This window comes from Centroberyx affinis, unplaced genomic scaffold (genome assembly GCF_046629955.1).
Source record: "Centroberyx affinis isolate AG114_WGS23_722 - 3 ecotype Tasmania unplaced genomic scaffold, CSIRO-AGI_Caff_v1 ptg000765l_1, whole genome shotgun sequence".
In the NCBI taxonomy this organism is placed as follows: Eukaryota; Metazoa; Chordata; class Actinopteri; order Beryciformes; family Berycidae; genus Centroberyx; species Centroberyx affinis.
The window spans coordinates 1-24,890 of record NW_027279375.1 but is presented as its reverse complement, the minus strand read 5'-3'; the positions used below and the strand labels follow the sequence as shown (position 1 = coordinate 24,890).

General features: G+C 43.4%; 2 protein-coding genes across 3 annotated transcripts; both read left to right on the top strand.

Annotated features, from left to right (window-relative positions):
- Nucleotides 1–813: 813 nt before the first annotated feature.
- Nucleotides 814–19,585, top strand: znf652 (zinc finger protein 652). The gene is made up of 6 exons (XM_071520070.1): nt 814–980; nt 6,462–8,013; nt 10,815–10,962; nt 12,679–12,794; nt 14,377–14,521; nt 15,860–19,585. Exons 2-6 carry the CDS (start codon nt 6,976–6,978, stop codon nt 16,471–16,473), a joined length of 2,061 nt encoding a protein of 686 aa, XP_071376171.1. The 5' UTR covers nt 814–980; nt 6,462–6,975; the 3' UTR covers nt 16,474–19,585.
- Nucleotides 19,586–22,086: 2,501 nt separating this feature from the next.
- phospho1 (phosphoethanolamine/phosphocholine phosphatase 1) lies at nt 22,087–24,879 on the top strand. 2 transcript variants are annotated; one of them, XM_071520075.1, is made up of 3 exons: nt 22,087–22,229; nt 23,179–23,266; nt 24,006–24,879. In XM_071520075.1, exon 3 carries the CDS (start codon nt 24,044–24,046, stop codon nt 24,809–24,811), a length of 768 nt encoding a protein of 255 aa, XP_071376176.1. In that variant the 5' UTR covers nt 22,087–22,229; nt 23,179–23,266; nt 24,006–24,043; the 3' UTR covers nt 24,812–24,879. The 2 variants fall into 2 exon arrangements, with proteins under 2 accessions (XP_071376176.1, XP_071376175.1); XM_071520074.1 differs by having other exon boundaries at nt 23,846–24,879.
- Nucleotides 24,880–24,890: the final 11 nt, after the last annotated feature.

Sequence of the window (24,890 nt, the reverse complement as noted above, 5' to 3'; positions counted from 1 at the left end):
ATATTTTATCACAGGAAATGCAAAAACATCAGGCCCACTTGTTGCAATTTGCTTCACTATCTTTATTTATGTTTGTCATTTTCAGACAACCAAGTTTCAGAGTAATGAGCTTTTCTCCACTATATAGCTGTGGTTTCCAAAGTAGGGTATGGGACCTCCAGAGGTTCTCGAATGGGTTCCTTGGGATCTCCAGAAAAATAACAAATAGTTTAATTTCACTATTGTTTCACACTCTGGATATTAGCAGAATGAGAGTTTGCATAAGGATGGCTTTTCTCATCAGAGCTTTAAACTCTCTCCACTGGTTATCACTCCACCTACAGTAAAAACAAAAAAGACAGAGTCCATTGGGTCAAAATCGTATAAAGGAAAACGTACTAATATAAAAAGTTTATAGCATTTTTAAAACGGTTTTCAAAGTGCTTTACCAACTAAAACAAAACATGAAACTCATAAAGGATATAATAAAACATGAAGGCACCAAGACAATAGGATAAGAATAGAGAGTAAGAATAAAAGATGATTTCATTACACTTGGAGCATTTTCCTTTGAGGGGATAGAAATGCTCCTCGGGGTCTCTTCATTATTATTTCATCAATCAATGATTTCAGCTCAACGCGTGCACGCGCACCGTGCCCTGTCTGGTTTGAAGGGGAGACGTAAAGAATCCAGACACGCTGCCGCGCGCCTGCCCAGACAGCGGCCTGAATGCTTGGGATGAGCGCGGGACGGCGGTGTACGCGCGAGACCTTGGCCGGGCCACGTAGCGGTGCTGAGGACGCCGGTACGCAGATATCTCCGTAGCCCACAACGTACTTCAGCAAAAGATCTCCCAAATTTTACACAAATAAACTACTGCCCGTGCTAAATGCACATCCGCGAATGCAGGGAGAGGGAGAGCGAGAGAACTGCGCGTGCAACACTGAATCTGTGCAACTCTGATTGCACGAACGCAAGAGGGAGGGCGCTCTCGACGGAGGTAAGACAGAAAACCGACACAAAATCTTGCTATATAACTTATTTTATACATTTACAAATATGACAATCATGGACGCTGCTAGGAAAAGCAAACCTATGTCACTGGTAGCCGGTGGCCGTAGCTACGGTGTGAACTGCCCGTGAGCGCAGCTAGCATTGACTTTCTGACAGTGTCGAGTTCAGGGGGTTTGTCAGCACAGCAGTCTGGTTTTTGTTAGGAAAGCGGCGCTTTTCATCTTGCACGACAAGCTAGCTAACGTTACATTGCTAACGAAGCTTGACATCGGATTATCATTTATGTTCACGTGCATCAAATAATTGTCACTAATTCACGTGGAAGTGCATCATCGGTGTTGAGTGTAACGTTAATGCTAAATATCTGACGTTAATGCTAGCTATTAGCTAACTAGCCTAATCTGGGCGGTTTTGGGTTAAAAAAAAGTGAAAGTCCTTTAGCTGTCGTTAGCTAATGCAAGTCAGCAAACACTAGCCTTTTGGTGGTATGGTGCAAGGTAACATAATTGTTTTTCAGGCTGTGTAACGTTAACGTTAATTGTACTACAATCTCTCATGGCTGCACCTCAGCTAATGTAGCCAAGTTAGCTTGTCATGTGTAAGCAGGTTACTACCTATCGAATATTGCTAGCTAGCTAACTAGCCTAAGTTGGCCAGGCCTGCCTAGTGTTACTGTTCTTCAGTCTACAATGTTGCCTTTTCTGGTTTAACCCTTTCTTTACTTCACACACACTACAGCGTTACTACTAAGTCTTGTAGCTGAAGCGGCTGCCCTCTACTAATTGTAGCCATATTAACGTTTTGTAACTGCCACATCATATCTGAAAATATCACTTCAACTGTTGTGTAGTTTTGCATTCGCATTTGGTAACCTTGTCTGTCAGATACTGAGCCTTGCAGGAGCCGGTCTTTCCTAGTCAAAATTACACAGCCTGTTTTCCTTCCTTTTGCAAGATCTGTACAGGGGAAACTTTGATATTTGTTTATATTCCTTTTTAAATAATCATGTTTCAGTATTTGTGTACAAACAAAAGCAGCTTTTAAAACATCAGTGACATGTGGACTGCTACCCTTGTTATCTTTCCCTTTTAGTATGGAGATATCCCTGGTAGTGGAAAATCGGATGACTCTATTAACTGTCAGTATTCACAGTCCATCTCTCTCTCTCTCTCTCTCTCTCTCCCTCCCTCCCTCCCTCCCTCCCTCTCTCTCTCTCCCTCTCTCTCTCTCTCTGTAGTGAATTGAATAAACATATTTGTTTTGGAAGAGTGTAGAATTGAGATCATACTCTCTCCATTTCCATGTGATGCCTCAGACTATCTGTACTGGACCTAAAAGACGAGGCACTGCTCCGTGACCTGACTAGAGGCTTGAGGGCCAAATACCTACAGACGTATAGAGCACGCCTGCAGTGCACCACACAGTGAGCTGGTTAAGGTCTTATGAGTTTGGACGGAGTCAGGAATGTGAACCCTCACACGTTTCTCTCGAAGCTGTGAAAGGGAAAGCTCATTAAAGTCTAGACTGAGGAGGGAGCATGGATTTGAGGAGCACTGCTGCATAATAAAAGGTAAACATGATGCATTTGACTGCCTCAAAGGTCTCATCTGCTTTACTGTGACGGTGTAGCTAAGCACTTGACTTTTTAATGCCATTGGTTTTGGGGTTGATGTGTAGTTTCTCTGTCGGTAAAGCTCTCATCCTGTGTCATTCAAATCTAAGCCCGAGTAGCATCTATCCGGTGTATGACATCCAGGCTTTGTGTGATGTCTTATAGTAAATGAGAGTGGTTTGGCTCCTCGTTATCTCTGTGAAGTGTGATTGAAGAAAGTCAGGGTTTGGTTATTGTGGAATAAACTTTGATTTCTTGGCCAGATAGTTGCCGAGCATTAGTAATGCTCTGGATTATTGAAATGGACTGTCAGAGGGAAACTTCATTGATATACTGGTAGTGTTGTCTTCCCCCCCCCCCCTTTTTTTTTTTTTTGCCAGGGAGCAAAGTTCGTCTTTGAAAGCTGTCCAAACTGAAAAAGGCAGTCACAAACGATCATCATTCCACTAGGTTTGACCTCAAGATCTGACAAGGTGATTGTGCAGGCTAATTACCACTGATATTGAGAAGTCTGCTCTCTACTTGTTTCCCACATCAAAGGACTGCGTTATTTCACTGTGAGTGAAACTTCGAAATGACTCATCATTGATAACGATAAGCGGGTGGAAGGATTTTACTAAACATGGGTTACATAACCGTGCTGTGTGTTTGCGTGTATGCATGCACTTGTATTTTTTGACAGTTTTCAGTGCTTGGCAGTGAATTTCACTCTAGCTCAGTTTAATATTGTGAACAGCAATACAAAGTTACTTAATGCTGAGTTTAGATGCATAAGTTCATGTCCTGTAATATTTGTTTATAGCCATCTATGTCCTGACCCAGCATTTGCTTGAAGGTTTAACCCATCAGAACCAGCTGATGGCATGAGCAGTTGGGTTCAGGCAATGGTTCCTCATGTGATTTATATTCTTCTGTCATCCAGACGCAGGATAATCTATTAGACTTTGTGTCTAAGGCAGCCATGTGAGTTGAGTTGCTCTGTCAGTGCAGAGCTCGCCCTCCCCCCGTGGTCTTAATGCTCTCAGAGCTGCTGTCCAATTCTCAGAAAGGATCAGAGTCAGCATGCACAGGAAGACAGGTGTGTGCCTGCATGTGCGTAACATCGAATTGTATATAAATGGCTTACCCCGCTGCATACAAAATTGATACAACATGATTCATGCGTGTTTGCCTGTTCTGTTAGCTTAGCACATACAGTATGTCTTTGCCATTTAGTTCTGCTAACACCTTCCTCCATTCTTGCATGCTGCTTATTACCCATCTAGCAAGATAAGGGAATAGGAGGAATAACAGAGTCAGTTAGTACTCACTGAGAAAGATTTAGATAAACTTGTCATGCATATTATTATTGTGATGAGATGAAAGTTGGTTTGGTATCTGAGCATCTTGTTGGCTTTGTAAGCTAAAGCACATACCATGTATTCATAACACTGTGTGTTTGAATCCGGCTCTCATCTAGGGCTTCACACTTCACAATCTTATCACAATTTTATGTTTCCACAATTTGGCTAATAATCATGTAATTAGGCGATATTGAAGTGTTTATGTTTTAAATTCCCTTGAAAGTCCTGGTGTGGTATATCAAACCCTTCCATCACGTGACCAATCACAACCTTTGAATGTGCAACGTGCAGCCATGTGGCCGAAACAAAAGTTTAGTTGGAGAAGCAGGCAGAGAAACCGTACATAGACCATCTTTGAAAAAACAGTGACGAGCAAGGTGGAAAAGACTGGATCAGCCCGACGTTTGAAAGGAAAATCCTGAAAACATAGTTTTAGTTCCTAAAAGGGATCATCATCTGTCATTTTGAGATACTTTGGTCTTAAACCAGATGACGACCAGATGACAGCAAAGAAGTATAGATTCTGTGCAAAGTTTGCCTTCAGATTGTAGCTGCACCCTTTGTAAATAAGGACCACAATAAGAGTAAGACAGTAAGGGGGAAAACAAGACTTTCTAGCTGCTGCTACTTTGAACAGTTGTGCACTTAAAAAGGTGAAAAAGTGAAGATATGTTAAGTTGCAAAAGTGCAATAAAATAACAAATAATCATGATTATCATGATTACATTATTTAGAAAAGTAATTGGATTATCATTTTTGCTATAATCGTGCATCCCTACCCTCACCATATGCCACGTCATCCTCTCTCTTGCTCTCTGTCTCACAAATCTTCCATGTTTATCTCTACTGTAAATTAAAACAAAAATGTCGTAACTAAAATAGTCTTAATGGTGAGAAAAAAAGACAATGAAATCACCTCATATCCTATTTGTGCTCTGTTCTTAGACACTGGAGAATAGTTTGACACGAAGCAAAGGCTTGTGACTTTACAAGACAGGAGAGGATGTTTATTGTTTTTGAGAAAGGAAATGTGTTGTTGTGCTGCTCAGGGAGGTTTGTAGTGAAGAAACCCGCCCTGATGCACACTCCCTTATGCCTAAAAGTGTCTAAGGTCATTTCAGGTCAGCCAACTGTCACCTAGGGACACCCGTCATGCAGATGTACGCAGGCGGCAGGATCTAAATTGTGCACATGCAATAGCCACAAAAGCAAGGAATCCATAAGAATAAATAGATTTCCTCTTCTGATACGAACTTGTGCTCCTTGCACTTGTATATGCATCATATTACTGTGGGCTCCTAACTGCTCAGTGCTCACTCATTATTGAAAAGTTGAAATACAGTTTCCTGTGGTTGTATTTGCAATACGAGCTCCTAAACTGCGGTTACATTACGCTCTCTAACAGTCAAAGGGAGGTGTGTTCGTGTCGGTGTGTGAGACATAGGCTAGGCTACATCTAGGCAGCCTTAGTGTTTAATCAGTGCATCAAAGGTGCCTTGACATCAGTAATTCAGGTTAGTGTGGATTGGTGTTCCTGCTAAAGTAAATTTGAGTTCATTTTTTATTATTTGTACCATGTATTACACTTGTTGGTTACTATGGTTTAATGAACATTTGATTGGTTATTTTGTTTTATTTAATTTATTATTACCCGTTTAAAGTTTTGAGATAGTAGGTAATTGCATCTGAGTTTGTATATAGGCCCATGACATGCTGTGATATCAAGTTGGCAAAAAAACAGGAGGCTCATGTAGATACTTTTCTTTTGAACACCGTCAGGAATATATTATATATCTTTTCTATGTATACAACTTTTCTTTGGGGATTAAGTAGTGTCTTAAGTAGTGTCCTTTCACAAATCTTCTAAACGTGCTCTTAGTTGATGAGCAGGGTGATGGTGTGTTAATCTAGCAACTGAACAATCTCTGCATTAGATTTTAGAGTGAGGTGTTTAGAAATTATTAATCAATTAATTCGCTTTAGTCATTTATCAAGTGAAATAACAAACATTTGCTGGTTACAGCTTCACAAATGCTAAGATTTGCTTTCTTTTCTCTGTTTCATATCATTATAAAATTAATACTTTTTTGGCTGCTGGTCAGACTAAGTAAGCAATTTTAAGACATTACTTTTGGCTCTGGTAACTTGTGATGGGCATCATTATTTTTGACATTCTATTTACTAAATGATAAATATAAAAAAATTATTGATAGATTAATGGATAATGAAAATAATTGTTAGTTGCAGCCCTAGAGGTGTTATAGTTGTGCCCTAGAGAAATTTAGGATATTTGATTTTTGAAGTTTAATCTACTCTCATTCAGTTGTGAAGGTTGTGGTTGTGACTCTTACAAACGGTACTGAAACATTTGTGGGCAAGTGTGGCGCTCAGTTTTGGTTTTCATGCTATTACAGCGTAGTTTCAGTTCAGACAGCTCTATGATAGAGAGGAAAACCACTTTTTCTAATCTCACCTCTCTGTCTCCCTCTTCTCTCTCTGTTCTTTTTCACAGGTAGCAAATTGTAAATGGCTCTTCAAGCAAGACACAGAAGTCTTTACTGCAGTTCCATATATGGCATTCAGCTCATCTTCACCTGCTCTGCAGTTTAAAGACACTGGCACCCTGCAGGGCAGAAGCCTTGAAGGAAACTGAGTCTGGCAGCCTGCCTTCACCTTAAGTAATCACTAAAGGGGAGATCTAGCTTCAAATGTTCAGCATCAGAGAACATTTGATTTTAAAGTCTGATTGTTAAGCTTATGGAACAAAACTTGGAACAGATTGTATGTCTTTCCAACTGCCTTTCCTACCTTGGACAACATGGATGCCCTCTTTGAATCGGGTTGAAGATCTCTCACCTTATCCCCTCCTTCCTATCTCTTCAGTAGAAGGAGGGGTGGGGGATTGGTGTGGCTCCCCCTGCCCCTCCTTGTAGAGTAGGCTAGTCTAACTAGGCGCCATAGCATTAACTCTTTCCCACTGCCTACTGCTCCCACCACCTCCATCCTTCCATTCCCCCTCCCTCTTCATGAAATCCTGCCAGAGCCTCAAGGAAGAGGTGTCCGTCCCTAGCCTTGGCGGGATGTCCCAGGAGGAAGGACGCAGGGCGCAGGTGTCCCAATCCTACTTTCACTCCCCTAACCCAGATCTTGACCTGACGGGCAAGCTGTATAAGCGGGAGGTCGGTGGCAAGCCTTACTCTGTGCTGGTAGACAATAAAATGGCGGCCAAGACGTCCATGGGAGACCAGAACCTTGGTCAGTTGCCCACTCAGCATGTGACCCCACAGCAGCATCAGCAATACTACAGAGAGGGAGGAGCAGGGCAGGAGGTGGGGGCGCAGGGGTCCCAGGCCGGCAACGGGGGTACCTCTGAGGACACTGAAGACGACGATGAAGACGAGGAAGAAGAGGGTGAGGATGAGGATGGCGAGGAGGAGGAGGGCTTCAAGCGTGAGCAGATCATCGTTGAGGTCAACCTGAACAATCAGACACTTCATGTATCCAAGGGGGACAACAAGACCGGTCCCACAGTGGATGACTCGGAGAGAGACGAGGAGGAGGAGGAAGACGAGGAGGAGGAGGAGGAAGAGGAGGAGGAAGACAGCCCTGATGAAGAGGAGGAGGAAGAGGAGGAGGAAGAAGAGATCGAAAGTCGAAGAACGAGGTCTAAGAGGGCGCGTCGCGGGGCCAGCAGCGCGGCAGCTCCCAGCCAGCCGCGGAGGAAGAGCCTCCGAACCGCCTTGAGCGCCGCCTCTGCCGGAATGACCACCAGGGGGCGACGGAAGCACATGGAGCCGCCCAAGAGGAAGCGCAGGTCAGCCAGGGCGGCCCCCTCGTCTGCCGGCTCCACCGCCACGGCCGCGGGAGGGAAAGCGGAGGGAGAGGAGAAGGAGATGCTGGCGTGTGAAAAGTGCCCCCGAGTGTTCAACACGCGCTGGTACCTGGAGAAGCACATGAATGTCACACACAGACGCATGCAGATCTGCGACAAGTGTGGCAAAAAGTTTGTCCTGGAGAGTGAGCTGGCCTTACACCAGCAGACTGACTGTGAGAAGAACATCCAGGTAAAACCCACCTCACTATGCTCCAATCATGTCTCTGTAATTACTGCAGCAAAGTTTCATTCCACCCTGAATAATGGAGCAGTCTGTTTCCAGGGTTTCCCATAAATTGATTATAATTGGGTGGTCGCCCAGGTAAATTAGCAGCTGCCCAAGTCAGTTTTTGTTGTAGATTTGTTTTGGTTGCTGTGATGCACGGAGCTGGTGTTCAAACCAGCCGTTTCTTGTCAATGTCATTTTCACAAAACAGATTTAATGCTGTTAAAGCAGTGGTTCTCAAACTTTTTCATGTCAAGGACCCCTAAACTGACACAAATTAGACCACGGACCCCTATTTGATAAGATTTTGTCCCAGGGTCCCCTATCTGATAAGATTTTTGCTTTTAGATGTTTTATTACAGAAAGTGTATGAAACCCATGACCAAAATAGTCATACATTCTGTCATTGTGTTACTTATGGATGGAATTATAGTGAAAATATATTATTCCCCTTTTTGCTGGGGACCCCCTGGAAGGACTAAAGGACCCCTGGGAGTCCCCGGACCCCACTTTGAGAACCACTGTGTTAAGGCGCTGAAAGTGTGTGCTATGACCAAAATACGTTGTGCCTGTCTTCTCCCGTGAAAACATGTAACTCCAACTTTGGTGATTTTCATGTTTTCACTTGTTGAAGGATTACATGTTCCTCAGAGGGTTGAGGAACCAAAAGAAAATCCACAGGATAAAGTCAAAAATGCATTGTGATCAAGCTAAAACAAGGCTGTTTTTCTTAGTTCCTGAAAAGTTTCCATTTTGAAATGATACAGGGTTTTCACCTGACAGCGACACTATGATGCAGCACATGGTATTGGTCAAACAGTCAGTGCTCCATAGTCTGTGCCGACACAAACTGAATAGAGGCAAAGTTTGAAACATAGCCTTATGATGGACTTGAAAGGCAACCCGTTTGTACTGAACAAGCTAAATGAAATGCCAATAAAAATGCAGCCAGTATAAAACCAATTTAATCACGAATGGAAAAAAGTCCATCATTATTTCAATAGATTGAACAGAGGAATAAAGAACATTTCTGACACAGCCTTCCCAGTTTTCAGCTTCAATTTTGCTCTCTCTTTGACCTGTCAGATAACATCCTCCCGCTTCTTGAGTGACAACTGAGAAGTGGTTCCAATTTGGTTTCAGTTTCGTAGAACTGCGGAATTTGGTTTTAAAAAAACCAAACCTTTTTGTCAATCCTTTACCTACAGTAAGAGCACAATTCAAATGTGCTTGTCATATGGCTGCTTTGAACAGCATAATTTAACTCTGATTATATTGCTGAGCTTGAGTTGCATCATCAGTTACTTTGTGAGGCAAGTGAAGTTGTCACCTCGCTCGTAGCTGCTCAAACCAGAATGAAACCATGACTGACTGTGACAAGCTCTCTAAAGACTAGCTTAGCTTTATGGGGGTGGAAATTGACAATTCTTAATGCAGAACCTGTTAAAGCAATTTCCCTGCCCAGGAGGCAACTTGAACACAATGGAATTGTGTAGGGCTGCAACTAACGATTATTTTCATTGTCGATTAATCTGTCGATTATTTTCTCGATTAATCGATTAGTTGTTTGGTCTATAAAATGTCAGAAAATGGTGAAAAATGTCGATCAGTGTTTCCCAAAGCCCAAGATGACGTCCTCAAATGTCTTGTTTTGTCCACAACCCAAAGATATTCAGTTTACTGTCATAGAGGAGTAAAGAAACCAGAAAATATTCACATTTAAGAAGCTGGAAAAAGAGAATTTTTCACTTATTTTTCTTAAAAAATTACTCAAACCGATTAATCGATTATCAAAATAGTTGGCGATTAATTTAATAGTTGACAACTAATCGATTAATCGATTAATCGTTGCAGCTCTAGAATTGTGTTCATTGTGGTTATTGACATGCAGAAGGCTCCCGGTCCCACCAGTGAGCGGACTGTGTGCGGACAATGTATGGACTTAATTTAAATACTAAAGCATCACAAATTGTTCATTGTTGTTCACTTTATTTGGCAAATAGCTGTTATGATAAAAGATTGCTGAGAAGAGAGTGGGCTCAATTGTTATAGGTCTAAATTTAATCGACAGCCTAGTTATTAAAGTAATAAAAATGTATCACGTTTTCTATACACATTTTACTACTTACAAAAATGACCATTGAGAATCGATCAGGAATCGCATCAATAATCAGAATTGTAATTGCTGAAATCCAAACAATTTCCAACCCCTGCTTCATTGTTTTTTTTCTTTTTCTTTTTCTTTCCATTGGCAAGTAAGCAGGTCAAAACTTCACATTTAGACTTGATAGGAGATTTTGATATTAATTTAACAGTGCCCCTTTTGGTTTATCAGACGGTTGAAGCATCCATCCCACGAGAAGGAATGTATAAAACAGCATTGTAGAGGGTCCAAACATCTGTGTTTGCTTTTTCGAGCTCTGAAAGGCTGGATGTGAGATGCAGTTTGGGATGTGTAGGGCGGATTGAAGTAGATCAAACCAGGAAGCCGCTGTGTTAAAGCATTGACGCTTGTCAAAGGAGATCCAGAGGGGTTTCAGTAAATTAAATCCATCAAGGCTTTTGGCCAGCAGAGGGAGCTGGAGTATAAGAAAGCAACTGTGGCAGCTGAGAACTGTCTCGAGGCCATCTGTACATGAAGAAGAATTAACTGTGTCTGAGTTGTCTTGAATTTAAATGTGAAGTTTTGCTGCTCACAATATTTACCAACTAAGATCATGTGTTTTTTACTGTGTTATTTGTGCTTTTCTTTGTGTGCTCTTCAGTGTGTCTCCTGCAATAAGTCTTTCAAGAAGCTGTGGTCGCTGCATGAGCACATTAAGATTGTGCACGGCTATGCAGAAAAGAAGTTCTCATGTGAAATCTGTGAGAAGAAGTTCTACACTATGGCTCATGTCCGTAAGCACATGGTTGGTAAGTGGAGGCCAGTTTTTATCCTGCTCTTCTTGCACTGTGTTGTCCCCATAATGTCCCGCGCTGGGGATGGGAGTCACCACGGAGCTTCAGTTCAATAATGTTACCATACATGGGACACAACTAGGGTTGCAAAGGGGTGGAAAATTTCCGGTAAATTTCCAGAAAGTTTCCGGTTAATTTCCATGGGAAGTTAAGCTGGGGAATTTTGGAAATATTCCAAATTGGAAACTTTCCATGGGAATGATGGGAATTTATGGGAATTTATGGGAATTAATGGGAATTTATGGGAATTAACTGGGAATTGAGGGTAATTTAATGGAAAGGTATCATATCCAAGCATAAATATTTGTTTTGTTATAAGCAGACATCCATCCAAAATAATACAATTAAAACAGATTTATTTGTAAGTAGAACTTTATCAAGTGTTAAATATTTTATTGAACAATCAATTATTTCATTGAAGAACAAAAACATGAATGTTGAGTTAAATATTACTCATCCCCCCGACCCAACCCATTCAAAAATTAATAAAAATGCACAGGAATGCACAGTGCATGTAGGGGGCGTGGTCTCAACAGCCCTGCAGTAAGCAGTGTGCTATGTGTGCATGTGATTGAGGAATAGCATAGATATTCAACTGTACTTGCATGATATCTGGTTGTTTTAGTCAGGATTATGCTAAAATATATTTTCCCCAACTATATTTAAGTTCCCTATTAAGAGCATACCTTCAATTTTGTAAATTCCTGGTTTATTCCCGTTTATTCCCATAAATTCCCATTAATTCCCATAAATTCCCGTTAATTCCCATGGAAAGTTTCCAACTTTGAAAATTCCCGGAATTTTGCAACCCTAGACACAACATAATTAATATTCTATATTACAGATATTTTGATGTTGTATTTTGTCTCACTGCACTTCGCCCCTTATTAGTAGTATTCCATACACTGTTGTGATTTGACACTGATATATTGCAATTTTTTTTCCATTTTCCTTTTAAAGGTGCTATTTGTGGCAATTTTAGAATTACTGTAAACTATAATCAGTAGCCTCTATCTCACGGCAGTGGTATTGTTAGTGCTAGTGTTTCTTAAAGTTAAGACATTTCCAATAAACCCTGTTGCTTCCTGTCATCAAGACAATGTCGCAAACTAGTTGCTCCTTTTGCGCTTTTGTCTTGTTTTGTCCATAAAGCAATCCAGCAGACTACAGTGGCACACAATGTAAAATGCAATGTGGAGGCTTGCAGAGACTGTCAATTTTAGTCTTCTTTGTTTATGGTAATTATACTAATGTCTCAAAATTTATTTGGTAATGATTTATTGATGTTAAAATGCAACACGTACAAAATTGAAATAACCCTAAGTGCAATAAAATGTCAAACCTAATTACATGTACCAGTAAACAGCCATTAATCCATTATTAGATGAAATTCAATTATTTTCTGACTTGATTTTCAATTTCAAGAACCTCATTTGATGGAGCATCACCATGCGGTCTACAGCTTTAAAAAGTTAAAACACCAATGCCTGGTGCCATTACATCAGCATAGTATCTCAGGTTGCATAGTATTGCCATGTACTGTATAGGTTTATTTTCCTCTTACACAACTATCCTATGTGAGCCTAAACCTTGAGGTTACCTGATCAGGTGTATCCAGTTGTCTAAGTATTTTTTTCCCCTCTGTCTCCCCCGCCCCCCCCCCCCCCCCAGCTCACACTAAGGACATGCCATTTACATGTGAGACATGTGGGAAGTCGTTTAAACGCAGCATGTCTTTAAAGGTTCACTCCCTCCAGCACTCTGGAGAGAAGCCCTTCCGTTGTGAGGTGAGACACACACACACACACACACATTGTCTCTGTCTCTCGTTCTCTCTCTCTCTCTTTCACACACGGCTGCTGTTGAAATATGAGTTGCCATGTGAAAGGTCATTTACATAACATACAGTACATAAGAGTGAATGTTTTTTCCATGACCGTCCCAAACCAGTAACTATGCATTTTCCAAGCATCCTAAATTCCACAGTTCAGTGTTGAGGTTTTCTGCAGTCCATAGGTTAATATCCATTCCTGCTCTACACACCCATTGATCTACCAAACCATACCTTTATGCAAACTTAGGCAAATTACAAATACCCCAGAACCTGTATAATGTTGCCGAACTGGAGTGATGTTATGCGCTAGATGCCGTTTCTCTCACACACACATCTAAATGCCTTCCTCACATTTGCTTGTTTACCAGTGGATCCTTGTAATGTATTTGTTTGGACTGAACTCAGTACTCAAACAGTGACTGGCTGGTGGTTGAGTGGAGTGACTTTATGGTTTTGAATGAATTTGCCCTTGTATTGCCTCAGTCTTGCAGAAGGAGCCTCGAGGTAGTGTCAGTTTGAGTAGAGGAACACTTGTACCATGCGGTTTTCTGACTGCCCCAAAATAGTCAGTAATATTCAATTGATGTCTTTCATAGGTGCGCTGTCCCCCTGTATTATGCACATTCATTGGACTGTTATGTCGTCGGAGTAAATGTCTGCTCCCATGTCAAACATTAGCACACCACGAATACACACGGTCCGCCAGTTAACTGGAACCTGGGATAAATGTAGAATGAAATGTCCCATTGTTTTTCTGGCTTGCGGATGCATTTCCGAGATTTCCAAGCTTATTTCTGCTCAACATTGGTAGTAATGGTTGATTATCTTATTCTTGTCCAGACTCTTTAATTCAGAGGAAGCAGTTGACAGATGGGGTGTTGTACTCCCACCCATTTTATGGCCAACCACATGAATGGACAGCAGGCAGGGAACATGTGTGGTTGGGTGGAGCTGCTCCATGATATGTTTTAAGACATCCTACACTCTAACATGTGATTACATGCTTATTAAAGGGGTATCCAGTAGTATAGGCTGACCTCAGTGGTCTTCCTCTGTAGTGCTAGAGACAGATTTTTCCTACATTTATCTAACTAGGTGGTGTCGTTGATATTAAAAATCTCACTTCAAGAGAGACCTGGCCAAGAAAGCAGTGTCATGACAAACATAGTTACATGACAGCAGTGTACGTACACACAAATGTAATTCAAAACACATAATTGGCAAGCTCAAATGTGCAATTTGCTCAAAAGGCAATAGCCCAAGAACAGTACAGCAAGATCAAGTGCCAAACCTTAATCCTGAGTCAACCTCTCAATCCTTCACGATCATAATAAACCTGTCAAGAGAGATATTTCAGTTTTCAATAATTTTGCAACAAGTTCCAAGTACAGGAGGCAGAGTACATGAAAGATCTTTTGCCTAATTCAAAGTGTCTGTGTGTGTGTTTGCTTGTGTGTGTTTGTGTGTGTACACATACGTGTGCACAGACCAGGTGTGTGCATGTTATCTGAATACCTCTTTTGCCTCTGCTGTAGAACTGTGACGAGCGGTTCCAGTACAAGTATCAGCTGCGCTCCCACATGAGTATTCACATCGGACACAAGCAGTTCATGTGCCAATGGTGTGGCAAAGACTTCAACATGAAACAGTACTTCGATGAGCACATGAAAACACACACAGGTGAGAAATGACAAGTCTGGCTTTTTGATTGCTCTCATCCTCTGCTAAACTGACAGGGACACATTTTTAGAAGGCCTTTGGGCTGTTGCAATTTGTTTAATGTCGTTAAACTGTCAAATGTAATATTCTTCATCTGCCTGTCGCAAAACCAAATTCAGCAAATGTATTAGAATGCTGAAATGTTTTGAGGCGAAAGCTTCGCCAAACAACCTTGTTCCCTCAGTCAGCCAGTCTCCATACGCTCCCTAAAAAAGGAAAGACATGGGATGTAGCCAAGATGAACGGAATAGTGGTAGGAGCACAGAGACTTCGCCCAGTCTTCATAATGAGAGGGAGGTACAGCATCAAAGAGGAGCCTTGCATATATTGTGGCTTATAATGACTACCCAGACACATGCTGTATTACATCCCTCTGATTTTCTTTCCCCGCTGCATTGCTATTTCCAAGACTAAACTGAGCGACGCAGCCTGTACGTCCTTCAGTGTTTTTCTGCAGCCATTCCTGCCGTGGGTGGACACGCTGCTCTCCGTTGGCCCTGACGGTTCTATTTGTGAGGTGTAATTACGCTACCCTCTCCTCTCCCTGCCGCTAGCGACCAATTTAGTCTCCAGCAGTAGGAGACACACCCAATGATGCCCTGTAATAGGCAGCACAAATGTCCCCCCCCACACACACACACACAAACTCCCAAAGTTTGGTCAACTTTTCGGCGCTTTTTCATGAATTCTTCTGCGTATGTAACACACTTACAGAAGACTACCACATTAACTGTCACCTCTTGATATTCACTGACAGTTTAGAGGAGCTTCACACATAACACGCAGCCCAGAATAAGGCATATAGAGAGCCCTTCAGCAGCCTGTTAATAGATGGCTGTGTGGGTGGTAGCAGGCACATTCAATGGCTCCATGGAGGAAGGTTAATGAGAGTAGCATTCCAACGGAGCTGCTGTTGTTCACTTTCACATCTCCTCTCCTCAAAGTGTGAATTGTAATAGCTTCCCGCAGAGTGGGTGGGTTGACAGCAAAGACCCTCAATTCAAGATGGTAACTTATTAGCATTTTTAAAAGAGAGCCGTTGCTCTCTCAAGAGAGAAATGGTTAAGTGGAGAGAAAAAAAGTTAACTTCCTCCTGTGTTTTTGGAGAGCTTTAATCTGTGGGTTATTTTAAGATTTGCCAGGTGGTACAGTTTGAATCATTAGATTCGACTACCAAGGAGTTGATCGTGATGCATTATATTGTTTTGTTTCCCTTAATAACTAGGATATTTTTGTTAATTGGTGCAGTCCCTCCCTGTCTCCCTCTCTCATCTGTTTCCATCTCCTGAATCCATGCAGGAGAGAAGCCTTTCATTTGTGAGATCTGTGGGAAGAGCTTCACCAGCCGGCCCAACATGAAGCGGCACCGTCGCACCCACACCGGCGAGAAGCCGTACCCCTGCGAGGTGTGCGGCCAGCGCTTCCGCTTCTCCAACATGCTCAAGGCACACAAAGAGAAGTGCTTCCGGGTCACCAGCCCTGTGGTCCTGCAGACCAGTGGCCCGCCCGTGCCTCTCCGGATCTTTGCCAACACCCTCTCCTCCTCCTCCGGCCCCGGCCCCTCAGCCGCCGCCCCGGCCACCACCTCAGCACCCCTGGGCCTCAGCCCGTCAGGAGGGCCCATGCCTCCTCGAGGCCCCGTGGGACACACGTTCTCCCACCTACAGCTGCACTCAACCCCCTCTCACCATCATCCCCACCCCTCCGCAGCCCAGCAACACCTCCCGAACGCACCCCAGCACGCCCCGCCTCACCCCCACCACCACCTGGCCGTGCCCCCTGTCTCCCACCTGCCCCCTCCCCCCGCCCTCTTCAAGAGTGAGCCCCTCAACCACTGTGGGCACGAAGACAGCAGTTACCTACACCACATGGCCCCCCCTGACAAGGGTCCTGGAGCCCCCCAGCACCACTGAACTGCGCTCCAGGCCTGCCTCACACCAAACCACACCTCCTTCCTCCTCTTCTCATACCTGGTCCTGCCTCAGTCTCTTACCTGCAAGGCCTCAAATGTATGGGGCTCCTCTAAAACAGATACGGACATGTCAAGCTAAGCATACACACTTGTGTATGTGTAAAAGATTCAGACTGACACCCTCAGTACACACATTAGCTAAGACACTTACTTAGAAACCCCCAGGCAACTGACAAAGATTTTACAACCTCTTGATGAAATTTTTTGTTTTCTTTGAACATATTCTTAGGAAATCTGCAGAAAAGAAATTTGTAGAGTTCGTTTCACAATTGGTAGGAATGTTGTATGTGAGATCTCTATCTGTACATTCATGGGTGTTTGTGTAAAGTATATCCTCTTCATCATTCAAGGCTGCTGATGGAAGTCTACGTATGTATTACCTGGGCTTAGTGGATCATCAAAGATCCATTTCATCAAACTTTCCTCTTTATGTCAAGTTGACTTATAGTTGCACATTGGTCAGGGCTTTTGCTTTGTGTGCAAGTCCTCCCAGTTGTACTGCAGAGCCTTGGGCCTCACAGATTATATATGATGAATGTTGTAACTGGCTCTACCTGAGCCTCTCTCTGTCCTTTGGCCCAGGCTGGAGCTTTCAGTCCTCACAAGGTCAACAGCAGTAGTGCGAGACGCAGTGCCATAGGTCACAGCACGAAGGGAGGAAGGAATGTTTTTTTAAAAGGACACCTAAAAAGGTTTTGTAAATGGTTAGTTGGATCTAGACCTAGTCAGAGATTCATATGATGGTTTAATGGTGCTTTCCATTCCAGTACTTAATATAGTTCTTAATTTCGCTTTTCCGTTTGAGTTTCACAGTGTAATATTACAAAGTAATTGTGTATTGTATCATACACAAGTGTAACATGTCCAGCCAGCCTGATTTTTATTCTATGGATTTGAGGTTATAAGGTTTGACTAGATATTTTGTGAACGAAAAAAATGCAAGTTGAGCAGGACATGCCCCGGGCACACACACCCTCACACTTACTCAAGCACACACACACAGATACAGACTGTGTGGTCACTGATCTATTTAGTTTGATCAATGTGACCTCAGCTCTCAGTACTGTTAGTCAACAGATACTTTTAGATAACAGGTGACTGTCAAATACTGCCACTGTGAGGGGCCAGACACATGGCCCCATCTGCATTTCTCTTGCCCCCCTTAACCCCCACCCCACCTCCCTCCGCTGCTGTCAAAATGATACGGGTTACCATGTTAAAGGTCATTTTACATAACATACAGTATACAGGCTTGGGACCTTTTCATCACAGTTCTTAACAGATAATTATGCATATTCCGATCAGCCTATATTCCACAGTTTGGTGTGGGGCTTTTTTGTAATCTAAAGGTTTGTTTTTGTTTTCCTCATACGTTACACACCCACTGACACACTTTGATCCACAGAGGCAAACACATGTCAAAATCTGTTGAATGTTGCCTACCCAGAATGATGACGCAACCTGGAGGCTGTCAGTCACTCGTATGTTTTGATGTGCTCAGATCATTTGTTCTGCTCAGTTTAAACTAATGAATGGTTCTCTAGTGTAGATATACTGTTGCTAGCACATCATAGGAAATGTGGATAAAAGGCAATGGTTATACAATTTCTAATACTTGCAATTCTTGTATAGATAAGCATACATGTAATCAAGTCATCGCAAGAAATTACATTTATTAATGTAATGTCTGATTGTCTGAATGTTATTTGTTAAAACGGAGCAGGAAAGGCTGGCAAGTATTTGGAATGATTTTTGGTTGCTTGATGGGAGCAGGTTGTTGCCCCCTCACCCAGTCTCAGACTGTTCAGATTAGTGTTTAGGAACAACATTGAGCTTTGTTCATGTGTGAGTGTGAGAGTTTGTGAGTGTGAGTGAGCGCGCGCATGTGTCTCTACCAGTCTGTCTGTGTGGTTGTCCCCCGGTGCTCTTGTACCAAAAGCTGCTTTTACATGGTCTGCCCCAATATTTGTGTATTTGGGGATACCTGAGATGGACGATAGCAGTAAATTTAGCACGACCCTCTTATCTACCGCATTGACGGTATTTGGTCCTGGAGTGTTTAAGCTCAGTAGCCTAGCTGTCCCTCCTTCTTTGAGACCTACAACTATCCTGCCATTTCTGTGGGTCTTAATACCCCCTGCGTTTGCTTATCAACCTGTCCCCTTGGGTTCACTACTGTGCTTCAACATTTTGCAGTATGGATCTTTATTTTGTTTGTTTGTTTTTTTTGTCTTTTTTTTTTATTTTTTTTTATTAAAGCCTTTTCATTTGTGTGTATCCTCTGCACTTTACTGCTGCGTGGGTGAGGCGCAGGGAAGGGAGGGACTGACAATGCATTGTGGAAGAGTGTGAAGATTTGGCTGCATGGGAGAGGATGGCGGTGATGACTTTGGTGAGCGGATGTGGTTAGGCAAGGAAAAGGAGGAGAATCCCGAGTGGAGGCGGGTAGTGTGGAAGGGACCATAGCAAGCGAAGGACATTTCTTTTAGTCTGTGCATAATATTGTTTTATTTTCTACTTTTTAAAAGAAATATACTTTTGCTCCGATATGGACCCCCCCCCCCCCCCCTCCCCTCCCCTCAAAGTGTGAATGTTCCTCCTGCTTTGGTGATTTTACACTAGCCCCTCCAAGCTTCATCTGAAATACATCCTTTTCGTTTTGTGTTCTCACCGAGTTTCTTCTCTGCCGTGTCCCTGTTGTTTCTTTCAGTTTGCTGTATGATTCTCCTCCTCTTTTCTTTGTTGTATAGAATGCACTTTCTACTAAAATTCTTGGCTAGTTAAGAAAAAAAATAACATTGTATATTCTTTAAAGATGTTTTAAAAAAAATCAATATACTTTTTCCCCTTTCTATTTTTAACCACTTAATGTAGCATTGCGTATTTTATTATTGTATCTGGTACAAAATGTGCAGCTTTATAATGTCCTGGGTTGTCTTTGTTTTGTTTTTTTGTAAGTTTTCTGGAGGTTGAGGAGACGTGGAAATGTTGGGCCTTTTTTGATAATGTACATTTAACTGACTCTGCTAACTTTGAGAAGTAAAAACAAGTAGCCATGATTATCACATATTTGTGTGCCTTTTTTTTATCTTCAAATGTACTGCTGTTGTTTACTGTGAACAGTGGCAAACTAAAGCTGAACGAGGGCATTGGATCAAACACGGAAAGCAGTGAAATGTGGAATTGTGAACTGTTTTGTGAAAGTGGGTCAAAGGGTTCGACTCGACAGTTACAGTAGCCACCAAGTTACGCTTCGTTTTCTGACAAACTGCATTCCAGATGTAATTCCAGCTGGCTGTTGTAATGACACAGATTTACTTTATTTGGTGGAGGGCCATTAGTTTACTTTGTAGGTTCAGTGGGTTCTTCCTTTGATACAGCCTCGAGCCTTGGCAGGGTCAGGTCTTGGCATAATTCCCCAGACAAAGACCTTGTGTTTGGTTACGCATGATACTCAGGACTCAGCTGCTCTGACCTCTTTATTTTTTTTTCTCAGCCTTTTATTGACTGCAGGGAAGTTTTAGGTCCTCTTCTTCTTGACCACTTCCTATTCTGTTGACATCACTCCCCCACCCCAAACCCACGTGGTACTTTTTCAATTCTTCTTTCTATAGCGTTTACGGTTTATCCGTGTAGTTGAACTCTGGTGATCTGTGAGAACCTTCCAGTCAGTCTAAGTGTGTTTCTTTTCACAGGGCGGTGACCTTAAACATCACTGGCCTTTATCAGGGATTCTCCAGTTGTTTATTGTTTATTTGGATAAATTAGGTCAAGTACACCTCCAGTCTTTTTATAATGCTTCTTGGGTAAATTCTACAGATGAGCAGTTGTGTTGAGGTCGAGGTTTGAGACGTTGAAATATCTTCATTTTAGCATCTTTTTTTTTTTTTTTTTTTGCTTTTTATTGACTGTTTTATATCACACCTACGAGCCGATAGTTTCCATAATTTACCCTTTCAGACTCTTTGCAAACAACATATGGTTCGAGTGTCCGTGGCTCCGATTTAACACATTAAGAGAGTACGCCTCTTGTAAGAGCGTGCAAAGACATTTGCTGTTGCTAGAATACCTCCTAAATTGCTGTGTGCTCAACATCACCATAGGCAGGTAATGGTTCAAGCGGAGCACCAGTGAGTCACATAATCCTATGTAGGGTGGCAGAGCGGGCCGATTGGTAGAGGAAAGTGTGAGTGACTCACTGCTGGTGAGTGGGTGGTCAGGTACCGAGGCTCACTTCACGAGCGGAGGAGAGGAGATAATAACACACCGTCTGTACATCTACATTCCCATTTGGGTTTGAAAATAGTCAGCCGCCCCAGCTGTTAGTCATTACGCCTTATGGTGGAGAGGCAGGAGGAGGGGAGGGAGGCTGCGTCTGTCAGCGGGCAGATAAGGAGAGGAGGGGAGCGCGCCGTGTTTTCAGGCGTGTTTTCACCAATCTAAAAAGTTGCTGTGCGGGTTCATTTATCACAAATGTTTTCGCAAAGGTTTTGTCTACTGTGTGGCGGAGAAACAAGCAACCAGCATCAACTCCCTGCAATGCAAATGTTTTGCTGTGGTTTAGTCGAGGGGAAACGGCACCATGTTTCAGATTTTAAATAATGGAATGTGTGACACTGTATTTATCCCTGTTGTGAAAGTGTCTTTTCCCCATTTCAAAAAGGAGGTCAGAGTTCAGCATGCCTGGAGCTGGTATGGATACAATGTCTTGCTCAAAAACACTTCAGCAGGGGAAGGGGATGAGGGGTCATCCAGTTTTGGGACAGTTCCTCTAAGCACTAGGCCGTCCTGCTGCACTTCAGTGCCTGAGAAGAGTAATGAAAATTCACAGCCACACTCGGCTCAAACAGTGCCTGCAAATAATTGTCGCTGTGTGTTTAACCTGCTTGAAGTAGCAGCTGGATTGAGTCTATAATTCAATACAAACAGGTAAATCAAGATTATTCAAATGTTTTCCAGTGACTGTCTCAACTTCTAGGCATCAGGCAGCAAAGTAGGCTAAAGGCACAGCACATGTAGATATTATTTGACCCAGATCTGTTCAGGAGAAAACATGAACAACGTCACACCCAGAAGCGAGACAAGAGTTCATCCCACCCCACAATCAGTGTCACAGCTTTGTACAGCTCCACTGGAAATGGGTGGCTGCTGACTGGGACAGTGTTGTGAGCACAATATGTTTGCAGCCTGTCTCTGGTCTTCAGCTGTGGTACTTCAGTGGTATCAAGCTTATTAGCTGTAGAAGTGAAGCCAAGGCAAATATTGAGACAGTCGCCTGACTTGTCTGCTGGCTGATACATTAGGCCTATATTCAGGAAGGCAACTGTATACTTTCCCCTTATCCATCTGCTCTCTTTTCTTTATTTCTTTTTTTTTATTTCTTTATTTTTTTTATTTCTTTCCCTCTTCCCTTCCTCCCCCCTTCCTTCCTTTCTTCCTTTTCCACTCTGCTGAGATGACATGCTCAATGCTTCCTCCCCTCCTTCCCTCCTTCCTGGAGAGACCGTGAACGCGCTCGGTACTATTAAATGGGCGGGCTCTGAGGCGCGGTAACGTCCCCGGCAGCACCGGCGGTTTTGACGATCACATAAAACTACGCGTCCCACCGGAGAACCGGGACAATCTCTCTTCTCTTTGAGACCCGAGCGGAGCTGACCGGGAACAGCTTGTGGACATTGTGCGACGGATCCAGTGCCGGTGATATATTTTGCTCTTTTGTCGCCTGAGTCAGTAAAAAATATCCAACTTTGATCCATTGAGAAAGCTATAGGCGCACTGCATTATTGTTGTTGTGTGTCTACGGTCTGGACCAAGACCAGCTGGCAGACTGACAAATTATTTTCAGGCAGGTTTACCTGATCTCATTGTTGGACATTTCTTTGAAAATTGCCCTTCCGAAAAATAACCTATTGCTTGATTGCTATGGGTTCTGTGGTAGGCTACTAATTAGTGACCTATATTGTCCTTATTGTACTTTATGGTATTTTAAAAAAATCTCCGATAGTATCTTTGTAATATTATGATATTATCCCTATATGGACATATAGTGTGTCTGTGCTACTAAATAGCGAGTTTATAATGATTTGATCATACTTAAGATAAGAGAAGATATCACTTTATTAATCCCCTTGGGGAAATTGCCACAGCAGCAACTGGCAGAACAGTACCAGCGAAAAATAAGTACAGAAGATAATACAGAGAAGAGGTAATAAGATAAAAATAAATAAATAAATAAATAAAGGTAATGTACATAATGTACAGTGCAAAATGCAAATAAATGCAAACAATAATAATAAATGCGCATCCATATATATATATATATGTACTGTATATATACATAATTAGTGTTCATTTTTTATCTCCTATGGTTATAATATTCGTATTCCTATAAAATCCTATGGGGGCTTATAGTGTGACTCAGTAGTGGTGGCGACTCAGTAGTGGTGGCAGCACTGTAATATACCTGTAATATTCCTATATTGTGGGATTACTGTAGTGCTAATATAGGAGTAGCTATACAGCAGTGGATTGATTGATGATTTTTCTGGAGCTAACTGCTACTCTGCAACGTAATTTTCACGTGAAAGCACAATGTTGTCACACGTTTCTGTATTGACTAAATCGTTTTTCCCCCCATGCTCTTTAGGCTGCATTACAGCTTGAAGCCTGATTGGGATCTGGGTAATGTGCTGCCTGAGACCAGAGATCCACTGCTGACACACCGACTATTAAAGGTATAGTGTTACAGAGCGGAATATGCTGTAGGCATCCTCTATAAACCTGCTATGCCTGTTTTATAGGCTATATAGGGTTTAATCAGTTCATGTCATTTGTGGTTGATTGCTTGCTTGCTTGCTTGACCTTTGAATTAGAGGTCACAGGAGCCACTGTGTTTATTCATCACGTCTGGATTACCAACAGGCCATGGAGGGCACATGGGGGGGGGGGGGCATAGAGCATGGTTGCCTTGGGGCTGTAAACGGGATAATCCTGTTAATGTTATAATCACATTTCACAATAGTTTTATAGTTTTCACCCCTAGTTGTTGGGGTATGTTGATGTGGCTCAGCACCCCCACCCCACCCCACCCCACCCGCCTGCTGGATGCTGCTCTTGATTCCTCCAGGTTGAAAAAGGCTGCAGGCTGTTATTCGCTACCTTTTATTTATAGGTCTTTCCCATGCCCTCTTCGTATTCTGATAATATCCAAATTATTTCAGTAGTTTTGTCTATTTCTCATGTTAAATCCTTCCCTATGATTCTGTCTCCATCACTCCCCCCTCCCTGTCTATTTATACACTAATGTTTCCCAGAAGGCCAACCTTGGTAGCCTCCACCTTGCGTGGGATGCTGGAGAGCGGGGGAGCAGGAGTGGAGTGTTTTGATGCCACTTGGCAACAGTAACAGGTGTGGCACAGTCAGTCATGGGGGACTCTATCTTCAACTGCTGTTATGTCCCACCCCATCCCCCAGGCGAGGAGGAACCCCCGCGATCCAGACGTTCAGAAAACATGGCCTCCCACTCGGCCCAGATCTCCTCCGACAAGCGCTTCCTCATCTTCTTCGACTTTGACGAGACCATCGTGGACGAGACCAGCGACGACATGGTGGTGCAGACCGCCCCGGGGCAGCACCTGCCGGGCTGGCTGAAGGACACCTACCAGCCCGGCCGCTACAACGAGTACATGCAGCGCGTGCTGGCCTACCTGGCGGAGCAGGGCGTGACCGAGAGCGACATCCGCGCCGTGATGGAGAAGATCCCCGCCACGCCGGGCATGCCGACCCTCTTCCAGTTCCTCCGCACGCGCCCGCCGCAGGACTTTGAGATCGTGCTGTTGTCCGACGCCAACTCCTTCTTCATCGAGTCGTGGCTCCGCCGGGCGGGGGCTCGCCAGCTGTTCCACAGGGTCTTCACCAACCCGGCCACCTTCAACAAGGACGGGCGGCTGGTGCTGCGCCCCTTCCACTCCCACGACTGCCAGCGGTGCCCCGAGAACATGTGCAAGCAGGCGGTGGTGCGGGACTACGTGACCCGCAGGACGCAGGAGCGCGGCCGGCCGTACCAGAGGGTCTTCTACGTGGGCGACGGTGCCAACGACTTCTGCCCGGCGCTGGCCCTGGGGCCCCGGGACGTGGCCTTCCCGCGGCGGGACTTCCCCATGCACCGGCTGATCACGGAGACCCACGAGGCCATGCCGGGGGAGTTCAAGGCTGTCACGGTGCCGTGGGTCAGCGCGGAGGAGGTGGTGCAGCGACTCAGGAAGCTGGTGGCAGAGTAGAAGTGAAGGTGGAGGAAACACACAGAGGAGAGAGATATATAGGGGATAAAGGGGCCAGATTTAGTAATGTAGACCTACA

What these genes read in the sequence shown, in the direction of transcription:
- phospho1 (XM_071520074.1), top strand. Translation starts at nt 23,957, where the DNA reads ATGGGGGACTCTATCTTCAACTGCTGTTATGTCCCACCCCATCCCCCA.
- znf652 (XM_071520070.1), top strand. Translation starts at nt 6,976, where the DNA reads ATGAAATCCTGCCAGAGCCTCAAGGAAGAGGTGTCCGTCCCTAGCCTT. An exon ending in ACTGTGAGAAGAACATCCAG is followed by an intron (nt 8,014 to 10,814) that starts GTAAAACCCACC and finishes TGTGCTCTTCAG; the next exon opens with TGTGTCTCCTGCAATAAGTC. An exon ending in GCACATGAAAACACACACAG is followed by an intron (nt 14,522 to 15,859) that starts GTGAGAAATGAC and finishes GAATCCATGCAG; the next exon opens with GAGAGAAGCCTTTCATTTGT.